This window comes from Mustela lutreola, chromosome X (genome assembly GCF_030435805.1).
Source record: "Mustela lutreola isolate mMusLut2 chromosome X, mMusLut2.pri, whole genome shotgun sequence".
Taxonomy (NCBI): domain Eukaryota; kingdom Metazoa; phylum Chordata; class Mammalia; order Carnivora; family Mustelidae; genus Mustela; species Mustela lutreola.
Window position 1 is genome coordinate 76,839,029 of NC_081308.1, and position 17,215 is coordinate 76,856,243.

Here is a 17,215-nt window from a genome sequence, read left to right on the forward strand (position 1 = left end):
TCAACATTTTGAGGAACCTCCATGCTGTTTTCCAGAGAGGTTGCACCAGCTTGCATTCCCACCAACAGTGTAGGAGGGTTCCCCTTTCTCCGCATCCTCGCCAGCATCTGTCATTTCCTGACTTGTTTATTTTAGCCATTCTGACTGGTGTGAGGTGATATCTCATTGTGGTTTTGATTTGCATTTCCCTGATGCCAAGTGATATGGAGCACTTTTTCATGTGTCTGTTGGCCATCTGGATGTCTTCTTTGCAGAAATGTCTGTTCATGTCCTCTGCCCATTTCTTGACTGGATTATTTGTTCTTTGGGTGTTGAGCTTGCTAAGTTCTTTATAGATTTTGGACACTAGTCCTTTATCTGATATGTCGTTTGCAAATATCTTCTCCCATTCTGTCAGTTGTCTTTTGATTTTGTAGACTGTTTCCTTTGCTGTGCAAAAGCTTTTGATCTTGATGAAATCCCAATAGTTCATTTTTGCCCTTGCTTCCCTTGCCTTTGGCGTTGTTCCTAGGAAGATGTTGCTGCAGCTGAGGTCGAAGAGGTTGCTGCCTGTGTTCTCCTCAAGGATTTTGATGGATTCCTTTCTCACATTGAGGTCCTTCATCCATTTTGAGTCTATTTTTGTGTGTGGTATAAGGAAATGGTCCAATTTCATTTTTCTGCATGTGGGTGTCCAATTTTCCCAACACCATTTATTGAAGAGGCTGTCTTTTTTCCATTGGACATTCTTTCCTGCTTTGTCGAAGATTAGTCGACTGTAGAGTTGAGGGTCTATTTCCTTTCTGTTTTTAAAGGATTGGATCCATCTAGATAATCTTCTCCTTGATTAAATCAAGTCGCCTGGTTAGTTAACTTAATCACATGTGCAAAATCCCTTTTGCCATGTAATTGTAATGACTTCAGCTATAATACATTCACAGTTCTGGTGATTTTGCCTCGAAGTCTCTCGGGATGGAGGGGAATTTTAGAATTCTTCCTACCACAACTGGAATTAGAACTCAGATTTTACTTCTAGTACTTTCTACTACAAAACACTGAATATCTAAGATTGTTTACATTATTATTTTGTATGATTTGTTAATATTTGTTCATGCAAAATATTAAAAAATCAGCAAAAACAAAAACAACAAAAAACAAACAAACAAAAAAACCCTGGCACTTTTGTTTATCAATTGAATGTGTACTTCCAGGCTATATCCCTACCTGTAGAGACTAATGCAATCAGGTTAATAGTGATTGCATTCCTAAAGGTCTTGCTCAACTTCCTAAGCTCTCCTGAGTTGTGATATTAAGGTCATGTTCCTCTATTTTCTGATTGACATTCAAATTTGAAATGTTAACTACTGAGATCATTGTAGTATTATATACAGACTGTGAAAATAACCAATGAGACTTCATTTGCCAGAACTAAAACAAAACAAAACAAAAAAACAAAACAGTATTTTGGCTATTTGGAACAGGTTCACTAATGTGCCCTTTGTGTTAACCATTTAAGAATACTTATAGGGGCGCCTGGGTGGCTCAGAGGGTTAGGTCTCTGCCTTTGGCTCAGGCCATGATCTCAAGTCCTGGGATCAAGCCCCACATCCAGCTCTCTGCTCAGCAGGGAGCCTGCTTCCCCCTCTCTCTGCCTGCCTCTCTGCGTACTTGTGATCTCTCTCTCTGTCAAATAAGTAAATATACTCTTAAAAAAAAAAAAAAGAATACCTATAAATGACAATACAAAGTAAAAGTCAGTAGCCTTTCAGAAAAGCAGCAGCAGTTACAGCAGGTTATACTGCAACTTTCCCAAGGCAGTGGAACTTAAAGTATGTCTCCAAGAAACTGATAGCTTGAAAATGTTTCACAGTTAAAGGGTTCTAGAGTCAAATACTATGTTTAGCAGACAGTGAAGCAACTCTTCCAGTTGGAATAGAAGACTCATTTAAGAAGTAATTAGAGAAAGGGAAGAAATATATATTTGAGGAGATTGCCTGGCTTAGGCATTTAGACTTTGTTTTATATGCGGTCTGGAAGTATTGAAGGTTCTAGAGCAAAAGATGACATAATTAAAGGAATGTTTCACCAAATTTCACAGGATAGTTTACAAGGAATGAATTATAACAATGAAGTGAACCATTAAAAATAACCTATGGGGATAAAAATATATGTTTATAAAAAATAAAAATAAATAAATAAATAACCTGGGCATGAAGTGATGAGGGCCGAAATTAGGGAATTAGCAATAGATGGAGATGGAAATCTGCAACACATACTGCAATGCAGCAAAGATATTGGAGACTGAAAACTAAGGGAGAAGAGGGAGGATCAACAATTTTTTAAAGATGTATTTATTCACTTATTTGTCAGAGAGAGAGAGCAGAAGCAGGGAAAGCTGCAGGCAGAACAAACAGAGCAGGCAGAGGGAGAAGCAGACTCCCTGCTGAGCAAGGAGCCTGATGCAGGACTTGATTCCAGGACCCTGGGATCATGACCTGAGTTGAAGGAAGATGCTTAACTGACTGAATCTCCCAGGTGTCTTGAGGGAGGATCAAAATTGCCCTCAAGTTTGTAGTTTCAGCAATCAATAGGAGAGCATGCCTGTACTAATGACAAGATAAGGGAGGATTGGAGAGTGGGATTTGGGGAGGCATATGTTGAATTTGAAATACTAGCAGAATATATCCAAATATGAATGTTAACTTCTTATCCATTCTCTTAATATCAAAGGTTTTGCACAGTGATATACTTTTTGAATTCAAGAATGCCTTTCCTTAGGAAAAAAAGTATTTGACAGGGATATGATACACTTTAGAAGGGGAAATGTTTATTTAATTTGATTTACTCTAAGATTTACTAAGGTATATTGATTCCACTGAAGTTAATAGAAATTACACAAGTGGAACAAAAAGAAGCCACTAAGAATTAAAGCCGTATGCCAACATTTCTGTTATATAATCTTTATTAATTATATTAAAATCTTTATTAGAATTAACTTAATTTATGACAAAAATTAAACTTGTTTTAAAGGTGCTAAAAACCAGGCCTGGGGCACATGTAATTTAAATAGGGAACAGAGTCAGGTAAATGAAGTATAAAATAGCTTCACCGTCATACTTTCTATCAAATGAGTAGTCAACCCTTAAATTGTCTATTACATCAGATTTCTTTTTTTACTGAAGGAAAAACAGAAACTCACCATTAGCAAGGAAATTAAAGAATATAATTTAAGATAATAGATATAAATAATTCAATTAATCACAATTATAAGATAAATGCGTAAACAGATTGATCTACATGATCCCTGATATTGTAATATTTGACCCACTAACAAGTGGTCTTATATTAAAGATAATTTCCATAACTTCCCTAACTCCAATGAAGTGCTGGTGATGATGAGTTTAACATATACAAATTTGAGTTTTGGATTGCCTATAAGAACTGAAAAAGGTATACCTTAGACTATTATGTATCAACTACACTAAAACAAACAAACAAACAACTGAAAAAAAAAAAGTAAATGATAATGGTATATAAGTGGTCTTGCTTCTGGTTGGTGGGTTTTTTTTGTTGTTGTTGTTTGTTTGTTTGTTGTTCTTTGTATATTGATAGCTCCTAGGCAAATGATGAGCCACACTTTAAGTTCCCATGAACCAAGGGCTAGTTGATGCCCAGCTTAACATAAGGACCATTTTATGAGAGTTACCATAGTGACCAGGTTCTAGTTATCAACTTGAACAATTTTATATATGATTAATGTTAATTGCCCATTTTTCATGGATGACTTTATCCCACTTGATGAATTGGTTGCTGCTGCCTTTGATCTGGTGGGGAATACAATCCAGTGCAATAGTTAGACAAATTATCAGTTTGCCAACACTGAGAGAAGATGGATTCAGGTTGCTGTGAGGTCAGAGTTTGTTTCTCTTCATAAACACTGAAAGGTTAGGTACAGTTTAACTACTACCGGCATCCTTGAAATGTTGTAATAATTGTCGGTCCTAAGAGATTATTATTAATCTGTGATGCAATTAAAAGTTTTATTGTTCTGGCAAAAAGATTCTTATTTAATTTGAAAAGCACATTGAAATTCAGAGGAGTACTCTCATACCTTCAGCAATTTGCTCAGTTTGTCCCAGAATGTTACAAGTATTTCTTTAAAAGTAGTAAGCCAAGCTCTCATTGGAAAGGATGACATGACTTGTGATTCCTCACTAAATCATATACTGACTATATGTTTGGTATTAAATATCCTGTAAGCTCATGTCATCACTAATTTATTAATAAGACTTTTATTCTTTGAAAAAACAAAATCACCTTACTCTGTTGCTTATTCCTTAATTCATATACAAATGGCAGCTAACATGAGGGAAAAATAACTCCAACAGTGAAACTGAAAAATCTTAATGAACAAAATATTAGTTACATTATCTATTACCCCATGGAACAGATATTTCTTGGATATATCTTACTGATACCAGAAGACCTGTTGAATTTCCCTCTTAGGAAACCATCAAGTCTATGAAGTTTATAAACTGTGAGGTAATGCTCTGATGATAATCCACTTCAAGTACATAAATATGAAATAGTGCAGATATATATTTCGAGTTGGTTTATCTTTTATCTCAGGAAGCTGACTTATTTCTTCTAAAGAAGTTTACAGAATAAAGCGAAAATACATATCAGGATAAATTATCTTAAAGAATGACCTAGACTGAAAGAAAATCTTGATTTTTTTATATAATTTCCCTATAAACCACTCATTAATTAGGTGTAATCTAATGTTGACTCTATAATCTGAAACTCTTAAAGATTTACCTGAGTTATTTATTAAAAACTTGGCTTTATTGGGTTGTGTGCCTTGTACCTTAACTTTTGTTTATGGTGTTCAAGGGTGATACAACCACTGAGTCATTTGGGTGGGAAATATTTTTAAAGCTGTTTTATTTTACAGAGTGCAAATAACTTTGTAATTAAACAGAAAACAAATAATTTCCAACAAGCACTTATCATTCAATCAAAGAGTAATTACATGGTTATTTGTTTCCTGTAAAATAAAGCATTACTGAAATCAGTAACACAGTAAATATTTCAGCAGAGATAGGATGCTGCAATGATGGACCTTTCAGCCTATGCTGATTAAATTGTCATCCAAATAACAATTTTTGTTATTTGTTTATTTGTCCTGATTAATATGTAAATATCTGCCTGATGCTAATAAAGCTCTTAAAGATAAGAAGTATAAGAGGATCATACATTATGAATGATCTTTTCCAACTTTCTACAGTGTCCTCCATAGTCTTGCATCATGTTAGGCTTGTGTTCTTTGAAAAAAAAATGCAGCATTAAGGAGGGCACGAGATGTGATGAGCCCTGGGTGTTATATGCAACTGATGAATTACTGATCACTACATCAGAAACTAATGATGTACTACATATCAGCTAATTGAATTTAAATTTACAAAAATACAGGAACTTGTGCTAGGAGTGCTAGGAGTTTCTTACTAGAGAGGATCATTAGGCCTAAAGATAAAAATAAAACTGTCTTCTTTTTTTTTTAACAAAACTATCTTCTATTAGTATGGAACTTTATTGATTATAAAACAGTTTTAGAAATTTGATTCTAATTAATTTATTCTAGGGGTCCAAGTATTCTTTCCAAGAATAGAAACAAAGGCATCTGAATGTGATGTTTGCTCACTGATAACTTTAAGTTTGGATATCAAACTAAAGAGTTAATCAAAATTTTAAACAACAGGTCAGAAACACATCTCTATCACTAGACCATAAACTCCTAAAAAATAGAAGCCATTCTAGGTGTTCACATTATATCAATAAACAAAGAGACCAAAACTGCTACCTTTGTCAAGCTTCCATTTTAATCTCTATAATCCTTATATTTAATACCATGCCAGACAAACAGTGGTTGGGCACCTAGAGCATGTTTGTTTACTGAATGATAAAGTGTTTACTGGATGATTGAATAAGTGATATTGTCACTGCATATGCATAACTCCAGGGACCTTTAGTTCTCAAGTGGTTCTTGTGGTATTAAGTGACATCTACCCTTCTTTATCCTTGTACATAGTGACATCTAAACTTCTTTAATCTTGTACCTAGTCAGATTCAAGTGGATCGTATTTTGAAGCTCCTATAATTATTGTGGAGTCCAAGACTTAAAAATGATTATCTGATGATTAAATGATGCAACCAATTAGCTATTCATGTAGTCAGGGAGAATAGAGCAATTTAAGGATATTTGGAAACTGTAGCAATAGTGAAATATATCTTATTAACTGAGTTAATTAACCATTTACTGAGCCCTGATGTGTGTAGATACCATTAGAATTGCTCAGGATGCAGTGACAAACCCAGAGATATAAACAACCTTCTCAGAGCATACGTTCTTGCTGGGAAGACTCAATTAATAATACCAGCCAACCAACTGAAAAAGATGTTAGGATGGAGAATATGGTCCTATTGGTTTATAACATATGTGGTAAATACTACCAAGCCATTTATTACATAAGCCATGAATTTTCCAATATAGATCTGATGGTGGGAAATTTTGCCAATTTTTTTTTCAAATCTTGGAATTTAAGGTAGAACCACCTGAGAAATCTTTAATGCCTCTCAAACCTGAGTCAGCTTATTAGAAAAGAGCTACTTCAAATTGTGAGCTTACCTAGAAATTTGGAACAAATTTCAATGTGCACTGTCAACAACTGGCTCATTATATGGAAATATAAGGAACATCAAGCTGCCTAACTCGGGATTCAGTCTGAAAGTGATGCTGAGTATGAAGACAGACAGTGCTGCAATGTTTACATTGGAAAAAGTACAAAGTAATAGAGTAGACTTGAATAAAGTTGGTAGGCTTGTTTTCTGTCAAATGAAAAGACAAAGAACCACTTAGTATACAGGTTTGGTGATGATTATTTAACTTCTAATGACTGGATATACATTGATGAACATTATTCAATAATATTGGGATCCTTTAGGGCATTTGAAGTAAATAGCTCTTCTCTTATCTCTTCCTTAAAAGTGGAAGCCATAAAACAAGGTAAGGGCAAACAGGATAACAATCCTGAATTAAATAAAATAAGTTATGGCTCAGAATCAAGTAGAAAGAAGCAGGGGAGAGTCAGTTTATAAAATTGAAACACTGAATGAGAAAAACAGAATCTTTCATGCTAGACTGATATACAATATTGATGTAATAAAAGAAAATAACACCAGCACAGTGTGTGAAAAATGAATTGGGTAATAGTATCTCTGTGTAAGATTGCTAGAAGTAGTCTTCATTTAAAAAGCTCTGTTTGTCTTACATTGATGGAGCACTTTGCTACTGTAAAATTGATAGAGTAAGGTTTAACTTAAACTTTTTTTGTGAACCAAAGGTCATTTTTGGAAATGTTCTCTATCTGAGTCTATAGTTTTATGTGGCTTGGGTTATTTAAAATAGTGGTTTAGTATTTTGTCAAAAACCCTATTATTCAGCTTTTAAACTGCATTTTTACAAAAAGCAATGGAAATATCTTGGGGAACTTTAGAAAGTAATATAGGAGACATAATGGATGACTTGAGAAAAAACTTGATCCTAATGTTCAATGACTTAAGTCTCTTCATTGTGGTGACAGTGTCCAAATGATACAAATAATACAGTCAGTACACTGACTGTATTAGAGTCATAGAAGCCAGATACTGACTTTCTATTTTATGGGTTAACAATTGTAACTGCAATTCCTGAGCTGCTCATACCACGGTGAAGAATGTGCAAATGGAATAGATCAGGTTAATGCTATAAGTTTAGCCTCAACTCATCAGTTAAAAGCACTAATAAATCGGTGAGAAAAAACAGCCTACATAACAAACAGGGCAGGTTTTGTTAGTACAGCCACTCCAGGGGAGTGCACTGCTGGTGTAAGGACCTATTTTATATTTTTATTTTAGCCAGAGGCTTCCATTGAGGTTAAACAATAACTTTGTTGTTTAACCCTTAAACTGTCCCTGCTCCCCTTCCCCCAGGGGACTTAAAAACAACTTCCAGAAACCAGCTCCAGGTGTGGAGGCCAAGAAAAGGCTGTACCACCTCAAGTCTAGCCCTGACATAAGTACAGCCATCTTGGCAAAGCAAAACATGGCACCTTGCACTGTAAGAGTGGGTTAGCATAAGAATGGCCATCCTCAGGGCCAGGAAGCCATTTTACTGAGTGTCCCTAACTGGCCAACACTGTGTGCATGACTTGAGATAAGAGGAACTAGCTAAAACCTGAAAAAACAACTTAATCACCTACCACCAGGGCGGTTAGCTGGTGACATGTTAATGAAAAACAAATAGTTAACTTGCAGAGATCTCAATCCTGCAAGACAGGAGTCTCCCTTGGTTTACAAATGTCCTAGTGATTTACAACAAAGAAGCTGTCTTCTCAATAGCCTAATTTCCAGGGACAAATGGCTCAGTTCCTTGAGGCCTGATGTTGCCCTCCCCACGCTAAAACTGAAGGAGGCTGAGGCGGAGGGAAATGTAAATAAAGTTAAATTTCTTCTAAACCTAAATCTCACCTAACTGCCAGAGTGACACCAGGGTGGCGAAAAGCTAAACAAAGTTAAACTCTCAAAGTGTGGTGCAAGAGATGGCTATAGCTATGAAAAAGTGCCTTGAAAATGCTATATAAACCCTTGGCTCTAAGATCGGGGTCCTTGTTGAAACCTGCTGCGCTGGGCAGATACTTGGACACCAGCTAGCTGGAAATAAGCCTCGCTGTGTGACTTGCATTATCGAGAGTGTTCTCTGTCTAATTGAGGGGTGGTTGACTCCATACCCTAACACTGGTTATACAGCCTGGTTTAAAAAGTAGGTAGATTTAAAAAAATCTACTGAGAGTGGGAGCCCTTTGTTCCTGGTGGTCTCCTGGCAGCTGTGGAAATGCTAAAAAAAAAAAAAAAAAGGAATAGGGGTGCCTGGGTGGCTCAGAGGGTTAAAGCCTCTGCCTTCGGCTCAGGTCGTGATCCTAGGGTCCTGGGATTGGGCTCTCTGCTTGGCAGGGAGCCTGCTTCCTCCTTCTCTCTCTCTGCCTGCCTCTCTGCCTACTTGTGATCTCTGTCTGTCAAATAAATAATTTTAAAAAAATCTTTAAAAAAATAAAAAAGAAGAATAAAAAATCACATCTTATTCTCCATCTCTTAGCTCTTTACCTCTTTACCCCTCTGTGCAGAGAATCATTTCCCATTCTATACTATCTGAATTCTGTTAGTCACTATCTCAGGTCTCAGTAGTATGTATTAATACTTGGGACCAAATGTAGCTTTAAGGACAGGGGATAACTTTGGGTTTCTCAAACAAGTAATCTGTATTGCAAAGTGCTGCCTTGAAAACGTAATCTAAAATAAAATTAATCTTTTATGGTTTAAATGTTTGCCATAACTATGTTGGGAAATTTAGTATAAAGGAAGGTATTGGTCTTCTGGTACTCAATGAAAATAGTCTTTAAAATAAAATTCTATCACTTGGTAATTAAACTAAGGTGAGGAAGCAAATACTGCAACTGATGATATTTCCAAAAGGAGCATGTTTTTAACCTAATCTTTGTTTTTGTCTGTTTTGTTTTTGTTTTTTTCAACAGTTCCAGGCCTGGCAGGCCTCCTAAGCGTTCTTTGGGAGTGTTGCAGGACAATGCTCGCCTTCTGCCCCATTCAGTCCCCAGCCTTTTATCACCAGGACTTATCACTCCAACAGGTAATAAAACCCATCTGATGATCAGCCTTGTCTGTTCATGCTGCCCAGCATTAGAAATAAACTAATAATGATCTAATTGCCTTGTCCTTTAGAGCCTTTCAAGCTGTACTAAAGGTTACATTATTGAATTTTTAAGTATTCTTGAAAACAGTTTTGTTACTCTAGTGACTCAAATCAAGTGGACATGACTCTTTAAAAAAATGTCATTTCCTTGCAAGAAATCACTTTCAAGGCCTTATTGTATGTGTATTTTTGTATGCTGGGGGCAGGGATGAGGGGCGCTAGACAAAACAACTTTGTCTCAAAGCCTTCTATAGAATACAGAGCATCTACTTACTTATATGTCTCAGTAATGTATATTTTTCTTTCTTTACAAGGGTTTTAAACATTTGTGTATCTTGTCCAGTTTTAATCTAGGCTAAAAAGCACAAAGAAGATGTACCCTTGGTAGAGAAGCTTTATGATTAGAAAAGAAGAACGTCCAAATGGTCATTGTCTTAAATAATAATTCACTGTGATAAACAGTGCTCCCCTAAAAATACTAGTTTTATACTTTAGAACTGAACCTTTTTATTCTCTACAAAAAAATTAAAAGTGCATGAAATGATTAAAAAAAAGCTTACTATTTCTCTAACTGAAATTTAAAAATTATTACAGTTACTACATAGTAGAAAATGAAAAGGAATTTAATGACAATGAGATCTTTATACCTTTATCCTTACAAAATTTTATAAAGCACCCGCTGTTTTGGGATTTTATGTCTAAAGTAATGAAAAATTATATGAGTAGCAGTCTTTGTCAACAGTAGAAGTAGAGAGAACATATAAACTAATAATTGCACTAAAATGTGATACAGACTATAATAAAAGTACATACCAGTTGTTCTAAGATCACAGAGATGTGAACAACTAAGTCAGTTTGGTAAGTTGGGTAATACACAGAGAGATGGAAACTTTGGATCTATGTTTTGTAGACTGAATGTTGAACAGGAGGAGAAACAGTGAAAAACATTCTAGGCATAGAGAAAACTACAGGCAGATAAACATTCATGATAAAGCCTAGTGTGTTAGTGGGAATACCAAGTAAGCCTAGTGTGTTAGGGGGAATAACAATTAAGCTGAAGAGACTACAGAAGCTATTTGAGGTAGGAGATTCATAGGAAATATATTTAGAATAGAAAGGGTGCAGAAAAGCAAACTTGTGAACTTAGCTTTTTATTTATCAGGTTTAGAAGATATGGACATTGGGGAGGGTATGTGCTTTGGTGAGTGCTGTGAAGTGTGTAAACCTGGTGATTCACAGACCTGTACCCCTGGGGATAAAAATATATGTTTATAAAAAATAAAAAATTATATTAAAAAAAAAAGAAGAAGATTAGGATTTTCCCTGTAGACCAGTGGTTTCTGAAGTGACATTAAAGGACTTTCCTTACCTGCTGACATGGAATTGTATCTTCCCACCACATGGAATTGGGGAAGAAAATCAGATTCCCCATTTCTTTTTTATTTTATTTATTTCTTATTTTTCAGTGTAACAGTATTCATTGTTTTTTGCACCATACCCAGTGCTCCATGCAATACATGCCCTCCATAATACCCACCACCTGGCTCCCCCAACCTCCCATCCCCAACCCCTTAAAAACCCTCAGGTTGTTTTTCAGAGTCCATAGTCTCTCATGGTTCACCTCCCCTTCCAATTTCCCTCAACTCCCTTCTCCTCTCTAATTTCCCTTGTCCTCCATGCTATTAGTTATGCTCCACAAATAAGTTAAACCATATGACAATTGACTCTCTCTGCTTGACTTATTTCACTCAGCATAATCTCTTCCAGTCCCATCCATGTTGCTACAAAAGTTGGGTATTCATCCTTTCTGATGGAGGCATAATACTCCATAGTGTATATGGACCACATCTTCCTTATCCATTCATCCATTGAAGAGCATCTTTCTTCATTCCTTCCACAATTTGGTGACCGTGGCCATTGCTGCTATAAACATTGGGGTACAGATGGCCCTTCATTTCACTACATCTGTATCTTTGGGGTAAATACCCAGGAGTGCAATTGCAGGGTCATAGGGAAGCTCTATTTTTAATTTCTTGAGGAATCTCCACACTGTTCTCCAAAGAGGCTGCACCAACTTGCATTCCCACCAACAGTGGAAGAGGGTTCCCCTTTCTCCACATCATCTCCAATACATGTTGTTTCCTGTCTTGCTAGTTTTGGCCATTCTACTTCATGTAAGGTGGTATCTCAATGTGGTTTTAATGTGAATCTCCCTAATGGGTAGTGATGATGAACATTTTTTTCATGTGTCTGATAGCCATTTGTATGTCTTCATTGGAGAAGTGTCTGTTCATATCTTCTGCCCATTTTTTGATATTATTGTCTGTTTTGTGTGTGTTGAGTTTGAGGGGTTCTTTATAGATCCTGGATATCAACCTTTTATCTGTACTGTCATTTGCAAATATCTTCTCCCAGATTCCCCATTTCTGCTTCAAAACTTTATATATCCCAGTTCACACAGTATTTTGTTTAATTTGTAAAGGAATGCTATGTGGTGTGCCTGGGTAGCTCAGTCTGTTAAGCATCTGCTTTCAGTTTAGGTCATAATCTCAGGGTCCTGAGATTAAGCTCCAGATCAGGGAGCTTACTTCTCTTTCTCCCTCTGGCTCTCCACATGATCACATTCTCTCTCTATTTCCAACTATCTATATATCTCTCTCTATATATATAGATATGTATATCTATATCTATATCTATCTATCATATATATATATATATATATATATATATATATATATATCTTTTTAAAAAGATTTTATTTACTTATTTGACAAAAAGAGAGTACAAGTAGGAAGAGCAAAAGGCAGAGGGAGAGGTAGAAGCAGACTACCTCCTGAGCAGGGAGCCCGATATGGGGCTTGATCCCAGGACCCCAGGATCATGACCCAAGGTGAAGGCAGCTACTTAACCTACTGTGCCACCTGGGTGCCCCAATAAAAACTATAAAAGCTGCTATAGGTAAAAATAATTACTGTTAAGGCTTTGAGGGTGAGGAGATGATTTTTCATTTTTCTTAATTTTTAATTTATTATTTATTTATTTTTAAATTTGATTTTATTGCTTCAGTGTTCCAAATTTCATTATGTACCACACCCAGTGCACCATATAATACATGTCCTCTTTAATACCCACCAGAGGCTCACCAATCCCCCCACCCCCCTCCCCTCTAAAACCCTCAGTTTGCTTCTCAGAGTCCACAATCTCTTATGGTTTGTCTCCCCCTCTGATTTCTCCCAATTCACTTTTCCTTTCCTGCTCCTAATGTCCTCAGTGTTATTCCTTATGCTCCAAAAGTAAATGAAATCATATGATAATTGACTTTCTCTGCTTGATTTATTTCACTCAGCATAATCTCCTCCAGTCCTGTCCATGCTGATACAAAAGTTGGATATTCATCCTTACTGATGGCTGAGTAATATTCCATTGTATATATGGGTCACACCTTCTTAATCCATTTATCTGTTGAAGGGCATCTTGGCTCTTTCCACAGTTTGGCTATTATGGCCATTTCCCCTATGAACACTGGAGTACAGATGGCTCTTCTTTTCATTACACCTGTACCATTGGGGCAAATACCCAGCAGTGTAATTACAGGGTCATAGGGTAGTTCTATTTTTTAATTTTTGAGGAATCTCCACACTGGTTTCCAAAGTGGTTGCACCAACTTGCATTCACACCAACAGTGTATAAGGGTTCCCCTTTCTCCACATCCTCTCCAACATTTGTTATTTCCTGTCTTGTGACTACCATTCTAACTGGTCAGGTGGTATCTCAATGTGGTTTTGATATGAATTTCCCTGATGGCTAGTGATGAACATCTTTTCATGTGTCTGTTAGCCATTTGTATGACTTCTTTGGAGAAGTATCTGTTCAAGTCTTCTGCCCATTTTTTGATATGATTATCTGTTTTTTGGGTGTTGAGTTTGAAGAGTTCCTTATAGATCTTGGATATCAACCCTTTGTCTGTAATACCTTCTCCCATTCCGTGGGTTGCCTCTTTGTTTTGTTGACTGTTTCTTTTGCTGTGCAGAAGATTTTGATTTTGATGAAGTCCCAAAAGTTCTTTTTTGCTTTTGTTTCCTTTGCCTTGGGAGAAGTGTCTTGAAAGAAGTTGCTGTGGCCGATGTTGAAGAGGTTACTGTCTATGTTCTCCTCTAGGATTTTGATGAATTCCTGTGTCACGTTGAGGTTCATCATCCATTATGAGTTTAGCTTTCTGTATGGTGTAAGAGAATGGTCGAGTTTCATTCTTCTATACATAGCTACCCAATTTCCCCAGTGCCATTTATTGAAGAGGCTGTCTTTTTTCCACAGGATCTTCTTTCCTGCTTTGTTGAAGATTATTTGACCATACAAATGAGGATTCATATCTGGACTCTTTCCTCTGTTCCACCGGTCTCTGTGTCTGTTTTTGTGCCAATACCATGCTGTCTTGGTGATCACAGCTTTGTAGTAAAGCTTGAAATCAGGCAACGTGATGGCCCCAGCTTTGTTTTTCTTTTTCAACATTTCCTTGGTGATTCAGGGTTTCTTCTGGTTCCATACAAATTTTAGGATTATTTGCTCCAGCTCTTTGAAGAATACTGGTGGTATTTTGATCGGAATGGCATTAAAAGTATAGATTGCTCTAGGCAGTATAGACATTTTAACAATGTTTATTCTTCCAATCCAAGAGTATGGAATGGTCTTCCATATTTTTGTGTCTTCTTCAATTTCTTTCATGAGTGTTCTGTAGTTCCTCAAGTACAGATCCTTTACCTCTTTTGTTAGGTTTATTCCCAGGTATCTTATGGTTCTTGGTGCTATAGTAAATGGAATTGATTCTCTAATTTCCTTTTCTGTATTTTCATTGTTAGTATATAAGAAATCCATTGATTTCTGCACATTGACTTTGTATCCTGCCACGTTGCTGAATTGCTGTATGAGTTCTAGTAGTTTGGGGGTGGAGTCTTAGCATTTTTTGTTCTTTATAGATCCTGTATATCAACCTTTTGTCTGTACTGTCATTTGCAAATATTTTCTCCCATTCCGTGGGTTGCCTCTTTGTTTTGTTGACTGTTTCCTTTGCTGTGCAGAAGCTTTTGGTCTTGATGAAGTCCCATGCTCTTAGATCAGAAGAATAAACATTGTTAAAATGTCTATACTGCCTAGAGCAATCTATACTTTTAATGCCATTCCGATCAAAATTCCACCAGCATTTTTCAAAGAGCTGGAGCAAATAATCGAAAAATTTGTATGGAACCAGAAGAAACCCTGAATCACCAAGGAAATGTTGAAAAAGAAAAACAAAGCTGGGGGCATCACGTTTCCTGATTTCAAGCTTTACTACAAAGCTGTGATCACCAAGACAGCATGGTACTGGCATAAAAACAGACATAGACCAGTGGAACAGAGTAGAGAGCCCAGATATGGACCCTCAACTCCATGGTCAAATAATCTTCGACAAAACAGGAAAAAATATACAGTGGAAAAAAGAAAGTCTCTTCAATAAATGGTGCTCGGAAAACTGGACAGCTATATGTAGAAGAATGAAACTCGACCATTCTCTTACATCGTACACAAAGATAAACTCGAAATGGATAAAAGACGTCAAGATTTTATTTAAATTCTAGTTAAGTGTTAGTTTCAGAGGTGGAATTTAGTGATTCCTCACTTGGATACAACACCCAGTGCTCATTACAATAAGTGCCCTCCTTAATACCTATCACACAGTTACCCCATCCACCTACTCACTTGCCCTCCAACAACTCTCATTTTCTTCCCTATTTTTAAGAGACTCTTATGGTTTGCCTCCATCTGTGTTTTTATCATATTTTTTATGCACTTAATTTGATCTTCTTTATAGACTTTTGGATATTGTTTTCATTTTTCAAGTGAGAACTTTATGGCTCATTGAGTTTAAATTATTTGCATAAAGTCACAAAACAATTGAATGGCAAAACTGGGTTTCAAACACGGGTCTTTTGAACTCCAGAGTCCATACTCTTTCCTCGACATTATGATGTCTTATACTACAATGTAAAAACCCAGTTTGAAGCTTTCACCTCCTCCTAATTTACTTGGCATATATATTTCACTTTCCTTGATGCCTCCTTCCTTGGATTAAGGCCTTGGCCTTCCCTCCTACAACTTTTATTTATCCCAATGAGAGACATCGAAAGAAAAATCCTCAGTTCTTAAGTCTTTGCTTGTGCCCAGAGTGAGATGATAGAAATAGATAAGGTATTAAGTGGGAAAAGGCATGGGGACTTCTGTCTAAAAGATATAAAGTGGAAAAAAAGTTAAATAGGAGCAAGAGGAACATGCCCAGCTCTATAGTAATTCCTCTCCTTAATTTACATGAATTTATTTTACATGCCCAAGAATATTCTGCTCACCTATAGTCAAATGTAAGAAGAAAAATGTTCTGTAAAACCAAGTAGGAATAATTCTGGTTTTTCATTATTTTTAAGATTAGACATCCCACTTTACTCCTTTATTCATAAATATAATTAAGAATCAATTCTCAATTTAGTTATCAGAAGGTTTCACATTTGACATTATACTTACTAAACATTTTAAACCTAAATTCATTAATTTTGTTTAAAAATAATTATGAAGAATTCAGTTGATATATTTAAGTTTTTATTCAAATTCCAGTTGATTTTTTTGTTGTTGTTCCAAGATTTTTTTTTTTTTTTTTTGAGAGAGAGAGAGCTTGAGTGGCAGGAGCAACAGAGCGGGAGGGAGAGAGAGAAGCTCTCAAACAGACTTTACACTGAGCGTGGAGCCCAACTCAGGGCTTGATCCCATGACCCTGAGATTGCAACCTGAGCCCAAATTAAGAGCTGACAGCTATATGACAGCTGACTGAACCACCCAAGCACCCCTCAAGTTTTTATTTAAATTCCATGTAGTTACATATAATATAATATCAGTTTCAGGTGTAGAATTTAGTGATTCTTCACTTATATACTACACCCTTTGTTTATCACACTCAGTTGATTTTTTAATATGGTCTATATGATTTGAGGTTTGTCCATTATTCTACAAAATTATTATTGAAATGTTTTATGATACTATTTGGTTTCAGGTGATGGTGTCTCAAATATATATATATATATATATATATATATATATATATATATATAAAACAAATATATATTTGTTCACAAATATATTTTGTTCCAATATATATATTTGAACAGAAAAAGATAATGTTATACAGCTGTGTGTATAATTTTACATACAACTGACTAATTATTGGAAAGTTTTTGCTAGTACCACCTGCTCCTGAGTCATATATGAGGAGAAGCCCCTCTGAACGCTTCTAAATTTGCCTAAGTAAAAGAACTTGTTCTAACTTTTTAAATATTTAAATTCAATTTGCCAACACTTAACACATCATTAGTTTCATATGTAGTATTCAACAATTTCTAAGTTGCATATAACACC

At 35.9% G+C, this 17,215-nt stretch overlaps 1 protein-coding gene across 1 annotated transcript in view; it reads left to right on the forward strand.

Moving 5' to 3' along the window:
* The window catches only part of DACH2 (dachshund family transcription factor 2), an 878,628-nt gene that overhangs the window by 454,948 nt on the left and 406,465 nt on the right, over positions 1 to 17,215 (forward strand). Inside the window, exon 3 of the mRNA XM_059156812.1 lies at positions 9,606 to 9,718. Coding sequence (XP_059012795.1) covers positions 9,606 to 9,718 — 113 coding nt within the window. The remainder of the gene's footprint in view (positions 1 to 9,605; positions 9,719 to 17,215) is intronic.